At 39.8% G+C, this 21,827-nt stretch overlaps 2 protein-coding genes across 2 annotated transcripts; one reads left to right on the top strand and one right to left on the bottom strand.

Moving 5' to 3' along the window:
* Positions 1 to 275: 275 nt before the first annotated feature.
* Positions 276 to 2,305, bottom strand: LOC132294722 (pathogenesis-related protein PR-4-like). Its single transcript, XM_059792687.1, has 2 exons — positions 1,883 to 2,305; positions 276 to 833 (listed from the first exon to the last, which is right to left on the bottom strand). Exons 1-2 carry the CDS (start codon positions 2,147 to 2,149, stop codon positions 615 to 617), a joined length of 486 nt encoding a protein of 161 aa, XP_059648670.1. The 5' UTR covers positions 2,150 to 2,305; the 3' UTR covers positions 276 to 614.
* Positions 2,306 to 14,023: 11,718 nt separating this feature from the next.
* On the top strand, positions 14,024 to 21,397 carry LOC132294720 (uncharacterized). The gene is made up of 2 exons (XM_059792685.1): positions 14,024 to 14,215; positions 18,684 to 21,397. Exons 1-2 carry the CDS (start codon positions 14,048 to 14,050, stop codon positions 19,794 to 19,796), a joined length of 1,281 nt encoding a protein of 426 aa, XP_059648668.1. The 5' UTR covers positions 14,024 to 14,047; the 3' UTR covers positions 19,797 to 21,397.
* The last annotated feature ends 430 nt before the right edge of the window (positions 21,398 to 21,827 follow it).

The following is a 21,827-nucleotide window of genomic DNA, read 5'->3' as shown; positions in this document are numbered from 1 at the left end:
GGGTATGAATTGACTAAATCCATTTAACACTCAACTTATTTATAACTCATCATGAATGGATTAATAATGAGTTATTAACTCGTTAATGACTCATTTATTAATAATCAGCCAAAAACCATTTCAAATTCACCAAATTGTAACCCTAAACCTTTTTTTAGGTAAATCAATAGTAGTAAGGGAAAAAATAGTAGTAAGAGAAAAAGGAAATTACTGAGACATTTTCCCTGCAATCCAATAGCAAAAAAGACAGTCCTACTTGCTTATTTCCATAATAATTAGTTTAATTCAATCTTCATAGATGGCATAGTCCTTTCCAAGATACATAACGACTGGGGCACATAATTCTGAAGCAATGGTCGGAGTAAGAGCGTCTGCTCACATACCCTTTTAGGGCAACCGGAAGGTCCGGAATAACTAGCAATAGCAACTCATGTGGCTGGCTGCAATATTTGATTATGATATTTATATGGTACGGTAATAGTAACTTTGAAAATATATTAATGGAACCCACTACCCAAAGATTTGTTGAAGGTAGGTGACTGGTCCTTTGGTCTTCCGAGTTCGAACGATTAATCATTTCTGTTCCTGGAATTTATTTTTTCACAAGCTCTTATTTATTTATCTAATGTGCAATCTAAGTAGAGTAATTGGGTCTTGCTTAATTCAGTCCCGCAATTCACGAACGTGTAGTTCACCATAAGATGGCCCTGGGCATTGCCCCTTCCATCTGTGTCTAGTTTTTGGAACACACCGGCATCCAAATCTAGCCCTCCGTTGCTGCATTGATCCACAATCCTGACCGTTTCTTCAGCCCCGGTACCTGTGTTTGTAACCTGCTCATATTATTCCAAGAATTGCGTCAATTCGTGGATGTATGTATATATATATTTTACCTAGTCAAAAAAAACTCACACAATTGCTCTCACCTTGTCATTAGGAAAATAAATAAATAAATAAATAAAATGCAAGAAACCTTCTTGAATTATTAAAACCTGTAACCAATCCCTTCAATTACCAAAATTGTAGAAAATCCTTGAACTATACAAATTTTTTTATAGAACACCTCACCCGGCCAAGGCCTGGCGAGATTTGATGGTGAAAATTAGTTGCTTCATTTTAAATAACCATAGTGCCCTTAGAAGCATAAAAGGACAATAATGCCCTTAATTTCCAAGTTACACCCAAGCCGGTCCTTACAATCAAGCAGCACACCCAAGCAAGCCTTTACCCAAAATTTCCCAAATCAGCAACTCTGCCACCCCTACTAGTGCTTTGCCGCCCCTTGTTCACAGTAGCCATGAATACGGATTTAATGGTTAGGTTTGCAGAGAACGAAGAGCATACATAACCTCCACAAATGGCTCTTGACGAAAGGAAGAACTGCTAAAGAACGAGAAGCCTTAATTTTCCCGATTGAGGGTTGTCTGGGGATGAGCCGCTGGTGCTTTCGTCATTATCGATCACTTTCCTGAGCTTGAGATACAGCCTTGATGAACGATCTAAGGTTTATTTTTACAGAGATTGTGAAGCACAAGGAGAGGACGTCAATGGCTGTGTGTTTGTGAGTGGCGCGAATAACATGTGGGAAGGAGGTGTGACGGAGTAAAAGAGATTACAAACGAATGAAAAAAAAGATATAAATACTCGTTATTGAAACACTAGCAAAAAGAAAATAATATGTATAAGCTACCACGTGAACCAGGTTATACCACCCACCAGAGGGATTAATAACCGATCCTAGAATTTGAAACAATCTCACCAAACCCCTCTTCAAAAGATCCCAATTGAGGATCTAAAATTAAAATTTTCTAATAAAACCATAAGGAAAACAAGATCTTGAAAGGAGAAACAAAAACAGAAAAATGGATGTTTCATGGCTTACCAGCAAACACTCGCCGCAGGCTGCCTGGCCACGAGGCCCGACCGGGCCACAGAAGGCGGTCCAGCCATACTTGCTCCGCCATGCCAAGGGCTTATTAGCATCCCAGGTGAAACAGTAAGCGCTAACAGCAGTCAAGTTCCATCCATTCTGGTCAGGATTATAGAAATGGTATGTAGCTTTCACATTAGAAGCAGTCTCACCAATTGCCATACTGCCAACAATCACTAGACTAAGCGTGAACATTATGCATAGAAATTGCCTCCCCATTTCTGTGTGTACTAGTAAATTTTTTTCGCTCGGAAGAAGTTCTTGAATGGATATAGAAGGGATTCATATGAAATTACTAAATTACCCATTATATAAATCAGATGAAATTGTCAGTGTTAATGGGTAGTTTTTGGGATATCATCATTTCTATCCTCACGGTTCAAGACTAGCTTAGTCCATATGCTTTGGGATAAAGTCAAGACTTTTGACTAATTTAGGGACATATGACCATTTTCTCCGCACACAAAGGAAGACTGCTAATAGAGGTCAAAAATATGGTATTATTGGGCCACTAGTCCCAAAAAAATAAAAAAATAAAAAATAAAAAATGCTAATTTTTTTAGTCTGAAGGGAAATTTCATAGCTGGATAGAAGACTACTTGACCAGATAGGCAAATACTCGTTTTTCTCTCTTATAGAGAAATTAAAAACTTTAATTTTTTTAGTCCTTTTCTGAAGGGAAATTTCATAGCTGGATAGAAGACTACTTGACCAGATAGGCAAATACTCGTTTTTCTCTCTTACAGAAAAATTAAAAACTTTAATTTTTTAAGTCCTTTTCTGAAGGGAAATTTCATAGCTGGATAGATGACTACTTGACTAGATACTGGTTTTTTTCTCTTATGGAGAAATTAAAAACTTTATCCCTTGCCCCGGCGGACCAACAGTGATGGTGAGGCTTGGGACATCCACATAGGATGCCAGGGTTCGAGTCCTCTACCAACCTCTAGTTTTGTCAACTTACCCGGTATTGCAACTGTGGGACAGGCTGGGTTGTCAAAAAAAAAAAAAAAAAACTTTATCCCTTTGCATTTCTTTTAGTTTTGTCAACTTACCCGGTATTGCAGCTGTGGGACTGGGTTGTCAAAAAAAAAAAAAAAAAAACTTTATCCCTTTGCATTTCTTTTTAAATTTTGTTAAGTCCCATATTATTTTTTGGGCAAATTATAGAAACCACGCTCAGAAATTTTTATATCGTGCATGTAGATCAAAGTTATAACAATATAGCACAAAGGTCCATATTAACTGTTTGACCACAGGGGATCAATATAAATTTACATTTTTTACCTTAAAATTAAAATATTTATTTTTATTGAAAAAAATAAAAGATATTGTGTATTGACAAGTTTCATTTTTGCCCCTCAAACTCTCTCTAACCTACCATACCCTCTGTCTCTTACATACACTACCTTATACCACAACATATACCCTCTCTGTCTCTATCTCTATCCCTCCCATACCCTCTTTGTCCTGACACCACCTACCACCATCGCCGCCTTCTTCATGAGAAACCCCACCATACCACCGTCGTCACCACCAACAATCAAAAACAACCACCACCACTGTCGTAGATCAGAAGCGACGAGATCAAAGGCAAAGCAACCACTGCTCGCGAATAAGAGAAACCCACCTCCGCTGTCACCATCAACAATCAAAATCACCACCACCGCTCACGAATTAGAGGCATGATCGACGATTGCAGTGGCAACGAAGATTTGCTCGGTGATGCCAATAGTTTCGACAATTGCAGTGGCGAACATAGATCTTCTCTTCACCGTCGGTAATTTCGCGTGGGTAAGGTTAAGATCGGGCTTTGTGGTCCAACACTGTTTTTTAAAGGAATTATTAAATGGATTTAATTTAATTAGATTGGGTTAAATTAATTGTTTATTTGTATTGGTTAAATTGTATTTATTTTATTCAATTATCTTGTGTTGGGTTGGACTATATTTAGGGCTTGTTTGGCTGAGCTTTTTGGAGCCTCCAAACAGACTTTTAGGCCCCAAAAGGCATTCCTAGAAAAATAGCCTGTTTGGCTGGGCTTCTTATAGCTTCAAAACGGGCTTCTAATCCTAGAAAGTCCTTTGCCAATAATAAAAAGCGTTTGGTAAATTTTTTAAAAACGAACTTTTAAAAAGTCCAAGTGGTTTCGAAACCCGATTGACCAAAGCCAATAAAACATGCTTCCTGATTGACTTCCCGCGAGTTACACACTTTTTTAAGTAATAAATATAAAATCCCTATATTGTACATTATTTAACGTATTTCCATTTTTGAATTTCATTGCAAACTTTTATCTTTCTCTTTCCATATCATCTTCTTTGTTCGTTTTCTATCCAAAATTAAAAAAATAATGCTAAGCAAAATTTTATAGAATTTTATTGAAAAAAATATTGTTGAAAAAAGATTCAACAAAGGAAAAACAAAAAGATTGAAAAGTTGGAGGAAAAATTACTATTGACTCTTATTTGACTTCAAAGCCTGAAGAGTTTCAAAATTTATGAACTCCCAACCAAAATTCAACCTATATAAAATTCTAAATAATTTTTCTTTCTCTCAAAAAAAAAAAAAAAAATTATATATATATATATAGATATAATTTTTTTTTTTTTTGGGATATTTTTGTTGCCATCTCTCTCTTTCTTTTTATTTTTCTTTCCTTCTTTTTCCATCTCTTTCAACTTCTGTCATGTAGTCAAGGAAATTTAAAAAAAAAAAAAAAAAAAAAAACTTCTACCATGTAAATTGGGTTGGGTTAAATTTGAATACCGAATCTTCGCTATGCCAATTAATCGTTGCTGCATCTATCACTTTAATTATGGTTTTTTTTTTTTTTTTTTTTTTTTTTTTACTTCCGTTCTTTGTGCACTTTAAATATGTTTTTTTTTTTTTTTTTTTTCTTTCTTCCCAATTCAACTCTTTGCTATTATTCATGATTTAATAAGAATATAATTGTCAAGTTAAATTATGTTAATAGTTAAAAGAACTTCAAAAAATTTACCTACCAAACAACTTTTTTGCTTTAAATTCTTTTCATTAAAATGCATTCTTCAAAGCCGATTTAGTAGAAGGAATTTTAGAAACTGAAAACTCTCCCAAACAGGGCCTAGATGTTTAGCGTCATCTACAGAACGGACTTTTAAAGAAAGTGGAAGTCCTCAAAAGTCTGTTGGACCAAAGCTCAAAATACTTACTTTTAAATCGATTTCTCGAAAAGTGTGCAATATGGGTTAATGAAATATAATAGGTTTACTATTTTATCCCCATATATGGTTATTTGGCCTATACTACCCTTTATTTTTTATTTTATTACAAACTGTCTTTTCTCTTTCTTGTTGCAATGTGCTATTGCAAGAGTCCATAGCCCTTCTCCTCCTTTGCCATCTCTCTCTTAGATCCCAAGTTCTACTTGCCGGCAGTGTCGAAATTGATGGCGGATGAGATAGCGGAGAAGACCGCATCTCTCGCACACCACCTCTGTGCTTCGCTGCAATCCAACCAATTTAGGTCCGCCATGGATTCCGTTAACCTGGAAAAGACTCTGTGATCGATGTTTCACATTTAATGTTAGACATTTATCTATTTATTTATTTTGTGTAGAGAGATAGGAGTTGAACCGGTCGATGAATGGTGATGAAGGTATTCAAATCTAAGTGATGAACCTGCTAATGAAGAATAGATATTTACATATATATATATATATACACACACACACACACACACACATACTATATAAATAATTGTCTTTGTGCTTTGACTCTGAGGGTAACATTGTCACAATAAAAATATTGAATTATGTGGGTAAATTAATTTTTAATTGAAAAGGACTTTTAAAAATGAATTTACCAAACATCTTTCTTTAAGTAAATTCCTTTCATTCACAGTTCTTCTTCAGTGGCCTTCGTAATGAAGGACTTCTAGGGGTAAGAAGCTCCCCCAAAACACAACCTTAACGTCTTGGACCATGGGTTTAGGATTTCTATTTGGGTTTTGTGGGCTTAGTGTCACGGTCTTGGACTTTTCCAAGCTCACGTGCGGCCTTAGACACTTTCAAACCCCCATTGAAACGCTAAGTCAGCCTACCCGAGTGTGCTAGCTCAGTGAAGACTAAGGTTAGACAAGTGCTTTGCTTACCTGGGTGTGTAAGAAGAGATTAGGCAAGTGAGCAAGAGAGTTTGGGAATGTATGAACACTTGTATTACTTGAGAGGAGATTACAACTTAGGTTGCTTAATGAGGAGCAAATGAACTCCCACCTCCTATTTATAGGCCTTTGGCCTTACAAGAACAATCTAGATGTGTACAAATGTGTGGCCTAGAATAAGTGTCTAGAATCCTCCGAAGATATATCTACACAATTCTAGAACTATCTACAATGTACAAGACAAGTCTAGAGAATTTTAAGGAATTCTATACAACTCTAGACAAGTCTAGAAAAGGCTAAACAACTCTACACTAATCTAGAGAATTCCGAAAAGTTCCATACTTTTGTAGAAAAGTCTAGAAAGCTCCGGTCCATGCAAACTTCGTGTCATCGTCTGCTGGGCGTCTGCGTGGCGTAGCCTCTTGGTTGCGGGGCGTGACATTCTCTCCCACCTAAGCTCGCGACGCCCTTGTCGTGTCTTCTTGCTTGAACCGCTGGATATGCTCCGCGAACTGCCAAAGTGTATCCTCATGTTCTCGCCTCGCTATCTGGCAAGTTCTTCCATTTCACTAAATACTCTGTATACTTAGGCATACCTCTCCTGTTCATCACACGATCCGCAAGGATGCAATCAACTTCCTTGTCAAAGGATGTGACAACGGCCGTGGGTGCCCTCTGCGATATGCCCCGAGTAAGGTCTTCTGTGTCTTCATGATAAGGCTTGAGCATGCTGACATGGAAGACTGGATGTATCTTCAACTTGGGTGGAAGCTCCACCATGTAAGAGACCTTGCCCACTTGCTTGACAATGGGGAACGGGCCCTCGTACCTCCTTTCTAGTCCCTTATGCATGCTCCGGAAGGACTTAAACTGTTGGGGTAGTAGCTTAACCATCACCTGGTCTCCCACTATATACTCCACCCCCCTTCGCTTGGTGTTGGCCCACTTCTTCATCTTCTTTGCTGCCTTGTCAAAGTACACCTTAGCTAAGTTGGACTGCTCATGCCACCTCTTGGCAAATTTGTAGGCCGCCGGACTTTTACCATCGCAAGTTGAAGCAATGGCATTGGATGTCATAGGTTGTCGTCCGGTAACAATCTCAAATGGACTGTGATTGACAACCTCAAATGGACTGTGATTGGTAGCCTCATTCCGCTACAAGTTGTAAGAAAACTGTGCCACCCCAAAGAGTTTGGCTCAATCTTGCTGGTTGGCACTCACATAGTGCCTCAAATAAAGCTCCAGGAGAGCGTTGATGCGCTCCGTCTGCCCATCTGATTGGGGGTGGAAACTCTTAGAGAAGTTGAGATCCGTCCCCATCTTCTTGAAGAGCCCCGTCCAAAATCTACCTGTGAAACGCGTGTCTCTATCACTAACAATGTTTTGCGGAACTCCCCAAAGCTTAACCACATGGTCAACAAACAATTCTACTGCCCTCTCTGTCGTGCAATCTACTAGTGCGGGTATGAAGGTGGCATACTTGCTAAACTAATCTACCACCATTATAATGCTCCCGCAACCCTCTGACTTGGGCAAGCAAGTGATGAAATCCATAGAGACGCTCTCCCATGGTCTCTCTGGAATAGGCAATGGCTCTAGTAGGCCTGCAGGATGCTATTGCTCAATCTTGTCTTGTTGGCACACAAGATAAGTCCTCACATATGTCTCCACATCATCACGCATCCGAGGCTAATAGTAAGAATCTTCTAGGAGTGCTAGTGTACGCCACATACCTGGGTGACCCGCCCATTTGGTGTCATGGCACTCCCGTATGAGCTCCTTTCGCAAGTTGCCCCACCTGGGCACAAAGAGTCAATCCCCTGTAGTGAGAAGTAAATCATCCCTTAGCCAAAAGCGCCGAGTCTTTCCTTCCTTAGCCAGCTGAATAAGGCTTTTGGTTAAAGAGTCATGCTGCAACCCCTCTTTAATCTGTTCCACAAGAGGGTGCGGGGGCCGACTAATAGCTGCGAGCTCGGCCTTGCGACTAAGCGCATCCGCCACAATATTGGCCTTGCTCGGCTTATATTCAAAATGATAAGTGAATTCCGCTAGGAAGTCCTGCCATTGAGCTTACTTGGGGCTAAGCTTCTTCTGTGTCTAGAAGTAGCTGGTGACAACATTATCCGTCTTGATCACAAATTGTGCCCTGAGCAAGTAATGCCTCTAAGTACGTAGGCAATGGATGACTGCCGTCATCTCTTTCTCCTGCACCGTATAGCCCCGCTCGGTGTCATTAAGCTTGCGGCTCTCATAAGCTATGGGGTGTTCTTCCTGTATCAACACGCCCCCAATAGCAAAGTCTGATGCATCTGTGTGCACCTCATATGGCTTGGAATGGTCGGGCAAGCTAAGTACCGGCTCCTCTGTGACTGCCATCTTCAAGTCATCAAATGCCCCCTGGCATAACTTTGTCCAACTCCAAGCACGCGCCTTCTTGAGAAGGTCTGTCAATGGGGCTGCTCTTACGAAGTAACCCTTGATGAAGCGGCGGTAGTAATTGACAAGCCCAAGAAATGAGCGTAGTTCTGTCACCTTAGTGGGCTGCTCCCACTCTTGAATGGCCCTCACCTTTGCCTCATCCATCATCAGCTTGCCATCCTGTATCTTATGCCCTAGGAAAAACACTTCTTCTTAGGCAAATGAGCATTTCTCCGTCTTCACATATAGGTCGTTCTCCCGTAGGACTTGGAAGACCGCCTTCAAGTGCTGCATATGCTCCTCTAGAGTGATGCTATACACAACAATATCATCCAAGTACACCACCACAAAGCGATCTAAGTAGGGATGAAAGAGCTTGTTCATCAAAGTACAGAAAGTAGTAGATGCATTGGTAAGACCAAATGGCATAACAAGGAACTCATAAGAGCCATACCTCGTCACACATGTAGTCTTAGGCTCATCTCCGTCCGCTATCCGCACCTAATAGTACCCCGAGCGCAAGTCTAGCTTAGTAAAGTAGCGTGTTCCACCAAGCTGATCAAAAAGATCGGCAATAAGAGGAATGGGGTACTTGTTTTTTATAATCACCTTATTTAACGCCCGGTAGTCAATGCACATACGCAAGGACCCGTCCTTCTTCCTCTGGAACAGCACCGGTGCGCCATATGGGGACTTCGAGGGTCGAATATAGCCCGTATCTAACAACTCCTTGAGTTGCCTTCGTAACTCCTCCAACTCTAGAGTGCCATCCGGTAGGGCACTAAAGCAGGGAGTTTAGAACCCGGTTATAGCTCGATCTTATGATCCACCTCCCTCCTAGGTGGAAGCTTCTTGGGCACCTCCTTAGGCATCACGTCTGTGTACTTGTTTAACACGGCTCGTATCTCCTTAGACACTTCTTCTTGTAGGGAAATGACTAGCTCATCATCGGGCGTCTCCATCAACGTAGCAAGATAACTAGTTTCACCCTTCCTGAAGCCCTTCTTGAACTGCATAGCTGATAAGGCTTGGGCTTCCAACTTGGCTCCTCGCTTTACTGGCACTATGCATGCTGTGTTGCCTTCCATAATACACATAGTGTTAGCAAAAGGAATGGGGAAAGCTCTCACCTTGTCTAAGAACTCCAACCCAATGACTAGTTTGAAGTTATCCATGGGTACCACCGATAGATCTATGTGGCCACCCCACTCGCCAATGTATGCTTGGACGCTGTATGCCATGCCATGTATAACCTTTGCCGCCGAGTTAACTACCTTCTTTGCTATACTTGAGGCCTAACCTCTTAGCCTCGTCAAGGCTCATAAAGTTGTGGGATGCACTCGTGTCCACCAAAACACGTGTGGGTGTCCCATTGATGCTCGCCTCCACGAACATTAGCCCCTTAGCCACCGCCTTAGGGACTTCAGTTTTAGCCTTGATGGCATTAAAGATTTGCAGTGAACCCATCTGCGCCTCCTGTTGTTGTTGTTGCTCCTCGTAGTGGCTTGTTATGGCATTGAGGGTCTTCCTCTTAGGGCAATCTCTCACCCAATGTGGCCTGTCACATATGAAACATGAGCCCTTGGGTTTGGGTGCTCCCTCCTTATTATCCCTTCCCTCTTTGCCACCATGGCCACCACTTGGCTTAAGGGACCAATCCTTGTGGGGTGCAGCGCATTTGTCTCCCCTATCTTTGCCGGCATACCTCCCCTTGTCCTTGTCTTTGTCTTTTGGCTTGGGCGAGGGTTCCTTCTTAGACCTGAAATCAATAAAGGACTCCGTTTCTGCAATAGCCGTAGCAAGGTCTTGCACGTTACGCCTCCTCAACTCCGTCTTGGCCCACAACTGCAAGCCATCCATGAAGAAGAAGAGAGAGTCCTTGTCGAATAGATCCGGATCTCAAGAGTCAAGTTAGTGAATTCTTTCATATAGTCCCGGATCGACCCAACCTGTTTTAGCCTTCGGAGTCTGCCCCTGGCTTCATCCTCGGCATTCTCAAGATAAAAATGCTTCTTAATTTCTCTTGTGAAATCAGTCCAAGTATCAATAGAGACCGTACCTTTACCCATGTCGCCATACTTCTTCCTCTACCATAACATGGCATGGTCGGTGAGGTAGAGGGTCACCGTACGTATCTTGATGGTCTCATCTGTCATGCCCGTAGCCTCAAAGTATTGCTCCATACTGAATAGGAAGTTGTCCAACTCCCTCGCTACCCGATTCCTGCCATAGCACTTAGGCTTGGGAATATCAACCCGGGGTGCTACTACCCCCGTAGTAGCTGTGCCGGACACCACCGCCAGTTTGCACAATGCTTAGTCCACTCACATTTCCTCCATTTGCTCTCGGAAAGTGCCAAGCTCCTGATCAACATAGCCACGTAGGGTGGCAAACTCGCCCAACATAAGTTCTCGAAGTGCTTGGAGCTCCTGCCGAAAGTCACCACTTAGGGCATTGAGTAACCCTTTGACAGCATTCTGGACCTCAGCGTCCTCCGACTCCAGCCCATCCATGCGCTGGTGACCATCCTCAAGCTGCTCCAACACATTAGCTATAGACCCCTCTATGTTTGCCACACGTGCCTCTAAGCCCGCCATAATGTCCTTCGACCTAGCCCTTGTCCTCACTCCGACTGGAGGGAGATTTGCTTCCCTACCACGTGCTTCCTCCTCTTGGGTGTTAGTCACGTCTAATAGCTTCGCCATAGCTTCCTCCACACAAGGTGTGACGCCTCACGACCTTAGCTCTGATACCAACAGTCACGGACTTGGACCTTTCCAAGCTTACGTGCGGCCTTAGACACTTTCAAGCCCCCCTTGAAACGCTAAGTCAGCCTACCCAAGTGTGCTAGCTTAGTGAAGACTAAGGCTAGACAAGTGCTTTGCTTACTTGGGTGTGTAGGAAGAGATTAGGCAAGTGAGCAAGAGAGTTTGGGAATATATGAACACTTGTATTATTTGAGAGGAGATTACAACTTAGGTTGCTTGATGAGGAGCAAATGAACTCCCACCTCCTATTTATAGGCCTTTGGCCTTACAAAAACAATCTAGATGTGTACAAATGTGTGGTCTAGAATAAGTGTTTAGAATCCTCCAAAGATATATCTACACAATTCTAGAACTTTCTACAATGTACAAGACAAGCCTAAAGAATTCTAGGGAATTCTATACAACTCTAGACAAGTCTAGAAAATGTTAGACAATTCCACACTAATCTAGAGAATTCTAGAATGTTCCATATTTGTGTAGAGAAGTCTAGAAAGCTCCGGTCCATGCAGGCTCCATGTCATCGTTTATTGGGCGCCTGCGTGGCGTAGCCTCTTGGTTGCGGGGCGTGACATTAGGCTTTAATTAGCCCCCATACCCTTTTTTATATTATTTTAACCCTAATATACTGATTAAGGTATATCTAAATTATTATACGTATAATAAAAAAGAGAGAGGCGACAAAAGAGCGAGAAAAGATAGAGGAATCCTAGGCCACCATTTTGGGAAGAGAAATCTGGAGAGGTTTGCAAGCACCCTTGCTATGGATTCTTAAGGCAAATCGCTACTCTTCTATTTCCTTTGGAACTTATAAGTTTCCCACATCTTTAAAATATGAATTTGTATGTTAATAACTGTTTTTTCTTTTCTTTTATTTTTTTATTTTTTATTTTTTTATTTTTTATCATGAGATTTTGATTTTAAAACTCTAAACGTTTAAGTTTTTCTGAATTCTATAAGTAGACCTATGAACATACGTTGATTCGCTGTTGTTAAACTTGTCTGAATCGTTGTTTACTTGTGATTATTTGTAATTACATGTTTAAAACTATTTTAGCTCACTGTTTTGCTTTAGTATGTGTAATTGGACTGAAACTATTAAAATTGAAGTTTATAAACCGTAGTCACGTAGAAAAATTCACGCCCAGACCGAACTCGATTGATCGAATTTAAAACTCGAACAATCAAGTGCGGCTCTAACGATCAAGTTCTAACTCACACGATGGAACCGATGGGTACATTTTAGACCCCTGAAAATATTTCTAAGTATGAAAACCTCGATCCTTAGAGTCCCAACTCGATCAATCGAGATAGGATCAATCAAGCTAAGGACTCTCACGATAGGATAGAAGCATGATAATTTTCCAAAACAATAAAATTTTACCATATCGTTTTAGTATGGATTTAATACAACACATAATACAATGCTCGGGAGTAAATACTCCGTTGCATGGAGTAAAACTCATCCATGCTGATAATTAAACCACATACCCAAACAACTCATATATTGGCAACACATGCAATGGATAAAAGTGAGACTGCGATAATTAGTCAGCCCACGGTTCACCACAATACATAACACAATTGCAATATGATTAATATCATCCCTACACATAATACAATTACAATAACCACAATACATAACACAATTGCAATATGATTAATATCATCTCTACACATAATATAATTACAATATGATTAATATCATCTACAGCACATTATATGGATTTAATTTATTCTTTCCCCTCATTAGTACCTTACTCTAAGGTCGAGCCAGGGTCCAGGAGCGGCTAAGTTGCATATTACAAGTAAAGGTTACCTCAAGGCTCATAACAATTCGCCAAAAAGACACAGAACGCTCGAGGCTGATGAGCCTTCAAGTCAAATGAAGAGGAAAAATATAAGAGGTTGTTCCATCAAAACATGCCCATTTATTCAATAAATTTTTCTTCTTCGTCTTCCTCTTGATCATCCAGTGATTCTCCGATGCGCCTCAGATGTCTGCCCACCCGGCAGCGGCTGAAGACATGGCACAAAATAAGAACAGGACCGCACTTACCATTGAAACGATGGAGAAATAGAGGAAAAACCTTGCAATCTTTGGCTTGCTATGGATTAACACAGCGCTAAATGAAGCCGAAAAGGCGAACACAATGGATATGACGAACTTCTGGAAGATAGATGGGAGGCCTTTGAAGATGATAATTGGAACTCGAGTTTTATCTATGTACTCGTAGGGAAGTAAGGGTAGCACGAAGGCTATGGCAGAGCTGATGATCAGTATACAACTTGAAATGGCGATTTCAGTACAACAGTTTGATGGAGGTGAAGAAGGCTCTTGAAACTGGGAGACAGGAAGAGGAACAACAGCAACAACAAAAGATCTTGACAAGCTCGGCTTTCTTTCCATTGATCTCTTGTTGTTCGCAACAATGGAATTCAGTCAATGGTTTGAAAGGATTCATCAGATGTCTTGACTGAACACGGCGTGATGGTTAATATTGAAGAGTCCTAGAAATTATGCAGTACCTTTCCCAGAAATTTCATTTGGACACAAAGGACCTCTATTTCGGATGTGGAGTTCAATTTCATAATTATTTTTCCAACTTGCTATTGAAACTTTACTTTTAAAGTCGTCACCGAAAGTATATAAAAGTCTTTACGAAGTTGCTGGTAAATTTCCTGGCTTAATTTATTTTTTTATTTTTCAAAAAATTAATAAAACATATATAGATACTGCAAGTTGCCAAACCAGTTTGATTATAGTTCCTTTTTTAACTCCATTATTTCCATGGATTTTCCACCCCACCCGCGCAATCCATATGAAAATTGTTTGGATGAAACCTATCATTCTGGTTCATTCACTAATCCAGCGGCAAAACAGCTGAAGAGATGGAGAAGGGCCGTGATGATGATACGAGTGTGCAGCCGAGCATTCCCTTTTTTCGCTAAGACTCAGGTGTGTATTCCATTTTCTTGGCATCCAAATGGGAAATTTTCATACCGAATCGATCTTCCCATTTTTTGTTTTTTTAAGCAAAGACTGGGGTATGGGTTGACACAATTATCTTGCAAATTTGCAATAGGTGTGAATAATCTTACTTAATGGTTGGTTTTGATGAGACAATTTGTATTTTTTGGATTAATAAGTGGGTTTATTTTATTTATTTCGTATTAATAAGTAGTTTTTGACATATACGATTATTATTATATTTTTTAATAGTGACATATACGATTATTATTATATTTTTTAATAGTGACATATACGAATTTTATTCATTCAATTCAACTGTTATATTGTTAAAATATGAATTATACAAAAATGTTAGAATATTCCGCAAAGCAATTATTAATAATGATATAATGATATGGGATGATTATTATTACTTTTTTTTCCTGAAATGATATGGGATGATAGAATATTTGGTGTAAAAATAAGTTAATAGTTTACTTTAGTGGATTATTAGAGAGCACATATTTAGGTGTAAAATGTTGGAAACGGAAGATCAACAGATGAGCTTTTGTTTTGATTTTGCACAGAATGATTGCTTTGGAATACAAAAGCTAAAGTGTCATAACGGTTTTGGATCATTTCATATTTTTGATGAATTAATTCAATAAAAATTAATATTACACCCCTGAGGTTTGTAAACTATACTTTAATAATTAGTTTTGCCATTTCTTGTAAATATATATATATATAAATATAAAGATGAAATGCAAAAAATTCTCCGAATTATACCAGAATCAGCAATTAAACCTTGAAATATTAAAATTGCACCTAACCCCTTAAACTATGCATTTTTGTTGTAGTTGAGATCTCACCACCATTGACACAGTCAAGCAACACACACTATAATTTTAATTAATTTTAATGACCATAATACTCTTACAACTTTATAAGCATGAAAAGATACCAATACCCATATAAGACCATTAACCATAAAAACCTCTTAACACCCACCACATTCTTAAATCAATACGCTGATATAATACATACCATATATCACTGTTCACCATCTTCTTCACAACACTGATTAAAAAAAAAAATAAAAATTCTCCTAAACACCCAAAGTGCAAACACACCATTAGATCAAAACACACACACGCACATATATATAACTGTTCATCATCTTCTTCACAATGCACTGATTAAAAAAAATCCATGTAAACACCCAAACACACCTCTCAATCGCGCTCAATATCCGTTCGTGGGCACGAATCATCTCTATTAGTCTCGGTTTGTCGTGGTCTCCTCTCCCTCTCTCTGTCTCTGTTTTGAAACTCAAGAAATTGAAGTGGTGCACGAATCATCTCTGCTCGATGTGATCCCGAATCGGTGCACACTCATCCGAGCCGGCTCAATCAACTCGTCACCCAATCGCCGTTCCTCCTGCTCAATCACGGCCTTCCTACCCGTGTGCACAAAGAATTGCTCAAACGCCGTCGTAAAATTCGACACCGCGGCTTCGACTCGCCCCGAGTCAACACAGCCACACCATATTCGAGTACATTAAGTGAACGAGTTGACTCAGCGGCAAAACTCGTGGCGACAGAATCTTGATTTGCTCACTCTGATCAGGTTCTTCGCGAGTGAAATTCTGGTATTGCCCTTGTCGTCCTCCTCCTGAAACGCATCGTGGTAAACCCGTTCATCAGCGCCGTGGTGAGTCTAGAGCGAGTGGTCGAGTTCCAGTTTGGCGACTCGGATCGTTGCTGTTGATCGCAGTGGCGTAACCGGCTCGGAAGATGCAGTTGGTGCTGTGGTGAGTCCGGAGCGAGTGGGTGAGTTCCAGTTTGGTGATTCGGGTCGTTAGGGTTGATTGTGGCGGCATAACTGGCCCGGAATATGCAGTTGATGCCGTGGTGAAGGGCGAATGTCGCTAAACTAACTGATGGACTCGATGATGATGACGAGGGCTTGTGGGATGATATATGTGTCAGTTCAAAAGATAAGGTTGCATAGTTGTCGATTTCCTATTGATTTCAGAGATTACAATTTGCCACCTCAATTATTTAGCTAAGAAAACTAACGAAACTATGTCGTTTTAGTGAGGGTAAACGCGTCTATAAATTGGTTAAGTTCAATACTCCAAAAACTATGTCATTTTAGCAAAACCACACTAGCTTATGGGGACGGATTTGAAGTATAATTTGAGTCCAACCTATCATATAAAATGCTAAACCTAATTCCAACCCAACCTATCATAAACCTTAACTACTTAATTCAAACCAAATCCATCATTTTACTTTAAATTCGGACTTACAACTCGGACTTAAATTTTGGATAAAACCTTCATATTAAGGGTTGCTAGCACTCCAACTCTAATTAAATTCGGATTGAGATTGTTCAATACAAGCCCAACCCTAATTATAAAAATAATTGCCCAAACTCGTAAAAAAACGAGTAGAACTCATGTTAGATTCGAGTTACCTAACCAAAATTACACCCTTACATTTTACCCTATATAATTCACGTATATATTTCAAGGGTTAAGTGCACTTAACTCCACTTAAGTATACCCGTAGAACCACTATCATCCCTATTTTAAAATTTGTGCTATAAGCAGTTTACTAAATGGGCAAAAACATCCTCTCACCCTTAAAAAAAAAAATTACAACATATCTGGTTTGTCCTTTTATCTTCCAAAAATGCCCTTTTTTTGTTCTATATTTATTTTTTATTTTCTCTCTGGTTCAGTTGGGTTTTATTCATCGGAGATGAACTGAACAAAACCCAACCTCACATCCCTTCATCACCAAACAACCAAACAACGCCCAACCTCAAAGCACTTCATCACCAATAACTATAACCTTACAGCCCGCCCGTAATCACCAATAACTATAGCCGTCATTCAACATCACCCACCCCAACACACAACTGGTCTTTTTTATTTTTTCCTTCCGCAAATGGAAGAACTAGAGGAATTTGTCATTACTTCTTTAGCAATTTGTAAAGTGAGCCGAAATCCATGTGGATCATGTGATATTCATTGTGCAGATCTGTAATTACTCTTCTTCTTCATCATAATCATAATAAGGGCTTGAACCCAAAAATATAAACCCAGGTTCCTGAGTCGAATAGAAGCAAACCCAGTAAAACACCGGCGGAGGTCCGGTATACCGAGACTAAACAGCGAGGAAGCAAGGCTCGACTGAAATTGCCTCCATAAGGGGTTTCAAGAACGAATAGAACGGTGGTTTAATGATCTGCAAGGCCGTGGATGCGACGGCGTCCACACAAGCCGGCAATGGAGGAGCTTACCAAGAGAGGTGGCGAAACCAGATTGAGCTCCCGAAAACCCCCAAGCTCATACTCTCTCTCTCTCTCTAAACCTGGATTCGATTCTTTGTGATTATTAATAACCCATCATACATACATGTGCTAGTGTTTGTAGAATAATAGTGATACTCACTCACCAAACACACGAGTTACCTAACCTAATTTTTAATTAACTATTTATACCAAATATAATTAAATAAAAAATAATATTTTTTTATTTATTACATAATTGACCAATTAAAAAAATATATCTAACAACTCACTACAACTATTTGGTGCTAGAATTATTTCCCTTTGTAAAATTTAAAGGAGTTTTGTAGGGTCAATATGCCCGGTAAGCATATCAAAGGGGAGTTAAGTGCACTTAACCCATATCTCAATGAGTATTTTTAGTCACTTAACATGACTTTTATTGGATAGAAATCATTTTAAGCCCTTTAATAAGTCAATACAAAGTTAAAGAGAATAGTGTCTTTTTATATGTAAAAAATAACTTTTTGAGCGTGGATGAAAAATGGATCAAATATTTATAATATAATAATAATTAAGATATTTTTTCAATATGATATTTGACTAAAGAAATGTTATAATTAATCCAATATATTAATATACTCTTGTAAGAATCTAGATTAAATCTAATAATTTATCCAGCGGAAGTACTTTCCAACTTCATTACCCGAAACAATAATCACTACAAATACATTTTGGGCAGTGCTTTATACATATTATATTAATAATAATTTGTTCCATAGTCTAACAAATATTGATGGTGAATAAAAAATTCTATCCACTTAGAATATGGCGTTTATTTACTAGACTTTGGTGTTTTGCAAGCCTAAAGTCTGAATTTCGAGTCCCGCTGATTGTTCTTTATTGCTAACTTTTGCTGTCCGACTTACTCAACTCGGGTGGAGAAGCGTCCTTCCCTGATCCTCGAAGATTAATCGAGTTGTTGAGGGACCCTCGGGTTCGTGCCTTCCCGAATACCCGGGTTAACCAAAATAAAATAAAATAAAATAAAAAATCCTTCATGTCATAATGTGATTGGCAGTGCCATGTGGATCTTGGTAAAACTATTCCCATTTGATTGCTTTGTTTGTCTTTAATTGATTCTTATTTTGATGAAACCGGTGTCTTTTTGTAGGCCTCAATGGATGAAAGCTTACCGTATTACCGAATGAAAAAAAAAGCTGATGAAGAAAGTTGTGACAATCCATTTTATTGGAAATCAACTACTTTGCCGGGCGAGGACGAGGCATCTACTTCAAGCGGGCAGCCCTTAAGCCTGCGAACGTTGCAAATGCATGAATTCCCAGAAGAAGAAGAAGAACATTGCCAATGCCCACACTGCAAATCCCCGGACACATGGATCAGCTATCAGAGCAGCCAGTACTTGCCGCAGTCACACCATTTTTGCGAGTCCTGGACCCGTGGTGGACCCCTGCTAATGTTGCAGAGGCGTGAATTCCATGCACAGCAACATTCCCAATGCCCGCGCTGCAAATCCACCCACACATGGATCTGCTATCACAGCAGCAGCAGCCACCACTTGTCATGGTCACGTCATTTTTGCGACTCCTGCCAAAATTACTGGTACGGAGAATTTTCGAATCCCAGCATCACAGCTCTTGCAATGGGTGGTTTTCAACCTAAGATTGATCAGTATCTGGAATCAAACAGTGGGTCTCGTATTATAAGGATATCAGATCAATATCAAGGTGGCACGAGACCACTTGAGCACTCCAATGGCGCCCAACTGATCAATAATAGCATGGATCCTTCCAATGAAGTGCAGTATCGAGCTTGGGAAGCCCAACTGATCAATATCGAGCTTGAGACGCCCAATGGAAGAGGCACGTCAACTTATCCAATCAGAGGTGCTACCGCCTCATCCCAATATCCCCTGCAGTCTAATGATTCTCCGACGCAGAAGATGAAGTTGGCAATGCCGTTCCTTGCAATTGCTGGTCAAGTTGCCGCTTCTTTCATGACTACTTTGGCTAAAGATAAGTGGCCTTTCATCTTTGCTGTGGCTGCAATTGCAATTGGCTTCATTTGTGGTCTGAGTGCCATTTTTCTCCATCCTAGAAAGAAAAAGGCTGCTGCTATCCTGGAGAAAATTGGAGTCATTATTGCGGCATGTGCAATTATTGTCACGCTGTGTACGCTGATCCTTCCTGAAAACATTATCTGGGTAAGCTTTTTTGCATGTCTCATCCCATGCATTGCGCTTGCCCTGATAGTCATGAAACCCTGACTATATGGCCAAAATTAGATCCAGGGATTATGTCCCCCAACTTAAATCCAGGGATTATGTCCCAAATCATACTTAGGGGCCTATGGCCCAAATCAATTATAGGGACTATGTCCCAAATCATATCTAGGGCCTATGGCCCAAAACAACATCTGGACAGGGTGGTGGTGGAGACCTTCGGCCAGTTGGTCCTTCCTCTCAATCTGTTAGGGACAAAAAGGCATCTCATTCCCATCTTCTTCTCAAACGTTTGGATTGCAATTTTTCCCTAATTGCCTTGGAAATCTTGAGGAGGGTTGCGCTCTGGAAGGAAGATTTGTTCTTGAAGATCATATCATTGCGCTCTGGACAGATGAAGTATACCGTCGCCACTAGACTAGCACCATCTTTGAGAGCTGATTCCGGAATGACTTGGCCCTCCAGTGCAAAAAAAAAATCGCCCAATTAGAAGGTACGACATAGATAATCTCCTCTGTACCGCTAGCCACAATGGATATGGGGTTGTTGACTAAATGGGACCAAGAGGTTGGATTTTCAGGTGGGGAGAGGTATGAAAGAAAGAGTGCTTTTCATTGTGTATAGCTTTGTTGGAGAGGGAATCCATATATAGTGGGGTGTCACGATTTGTAGTGGTGAGGAGGAGGAAGATGGGAGAAAATTACGGTGGATTCATTGCTAGCTCCCAATGGGACAAGGATGAAAGCTTTGAAGCTTTATTAGGCGCAACCAGTGGAGAATTACTCGGCTGTTTACTGAAATTGTTCCCACAATTGGAACAACAGACCAGCTAGGCTTAAAACCAGAGATAGCCCAGGTCTAGCAAAGAAGATTGTTCCAAACTACCGCTCATCGTGCCTTGCTGATGCTGAGACCCATCTTCACCTCTTCTTCAAGTACAAATTCTCCTCTGAAATTTGGATGTATTTCCAACAATACTTATGTCGTATCTATGTTGAATTCAAATATCATTTGGGGGTGTGGATTGATTTGTGTTATTTTTTTTACTCTGTGTTTGAAAAAAGAAAGAAAAAAATGATAAAAAAGAAAAAGAAAAAAAAAAGAAGTATTATTTTGGAAGTTTGTGGGTATCTTCGCTGGAAATCCTCACGAGACTACAACTCGTCCTTTAGGGGTAACCTAAGGGTTCAAAGGCTTATTGCATATGCTAAATGCAATCGAGAAGACCAGCGAAAGTGAGTTTTGTTTTTATTTTTGTGTGTTTTGCTGGAGGACTAGCAAAATATATGGATTTTCAGGTGGAGAGAGGTATGAAAGAAAGAGTGTTTTTCATTGTGTATAGCTTTGTTGGAGAAGGAATCCATATATTCTGGGGTGTCAAATTTTGTAGTGGTGAGGAGGAGGAAGATGGGAGAAAATTGGAGTCACTTTTGCGGCATGTGCAATTGATCCTTCCTGGTGTAAGCGCTTTGCATGTCTCATCCCCTGCATTGCGCTTGCCCTAATCACTCTATCACACTATGTACATGCATGATCCATGCCTATCACCCCCAAAAAAAATAATAAAATAAATAAGACATGTAATTAAGTGGAGCATTTTTCCTAGTAGATCTTCTTCCTTTCCTCCAAGAAAGGTCTGTAAATATATCTGATGTAATAAAAGTTCAACTTTTGGTGTGCTATCTATCTCTCTTATAACTCAAAATATTGTGGTGTAATACAAGTTGTTGATACGATTGGCTTTATCTGGTGAAGGTGAAGGAATGAAGGGTGCAAGTGATGATGGAAACTAATTTATTTATTATTATTTTTTGGGTTGTAAACTTGTAATATGATGCGAACAATTTTTCTTGACCAGTTTATTTATTTATTTTTCCATGTTAATATTTTTGTTTTAACTCTTTTTTTCCTGAATATTGATAATGGTTATTTTTTGTTCCTCTCTCTCTCTCTCTCTCTCCCTCTATATATATATATATATTGAAACTATTAAATTCAAAGTGAAAATTTAAAACTAATATTGTTGAGTGTGCCTATGAATCTAATTTATAACCTCTTCTTAAGTTGGGATATTTA

This window comes from Cornus florida, unplaced genomic scaffold (assembly GCF_030987335.1).
Source record: "Cornus florida cultivar Cherokee Brave unplaced genomic scaffold, ASM3098733v1 CherokeeBrave_3.0.0_Hap2_Chr02, whole genome shotgun sequence".
Taxonomy (NCBI): domain Eukaryota; kingdom Viridiplantae; phylum Streptophyta; class Magnoliopsida; order Cornales; family Cornaceae; genus Cornus; species Cornus florida.
Note: the sequence above shows the minus strand (reverse complement) of the source record. Positions and strands in the feature narration are given on the sequence as shown.

Coding starts and splice junctions, on each gene's coding strand:
- LOC132294720 (XM_059792685.1), top strand. CDS start 14,048: ATGGATTTTCCACCCCACCCGCGCAATCCATATGAAAATTGTTTGGAT. Junction 14,216..18,683: donor CTTTTTTCGCTAAGACTCAG/GTGTGTATTCCA, acceptor GTCTTTTTGTAG/GCCTCAATGGATGAAAGCTT.
- LOC132294722 (XM_059792687.1), bottom strand. CDS start 2,149: ATGGGGAGGCAATTTCTATGCATAATGTTCACGCTTAGTCTAGTGATT. Junction 834..1,882: donor CCTGCGGCGAGTGTTTGCTG/GTAAGCCATGAA, acceptor TAATATGAGCAG/GTTACAAACACAGGTACCGG.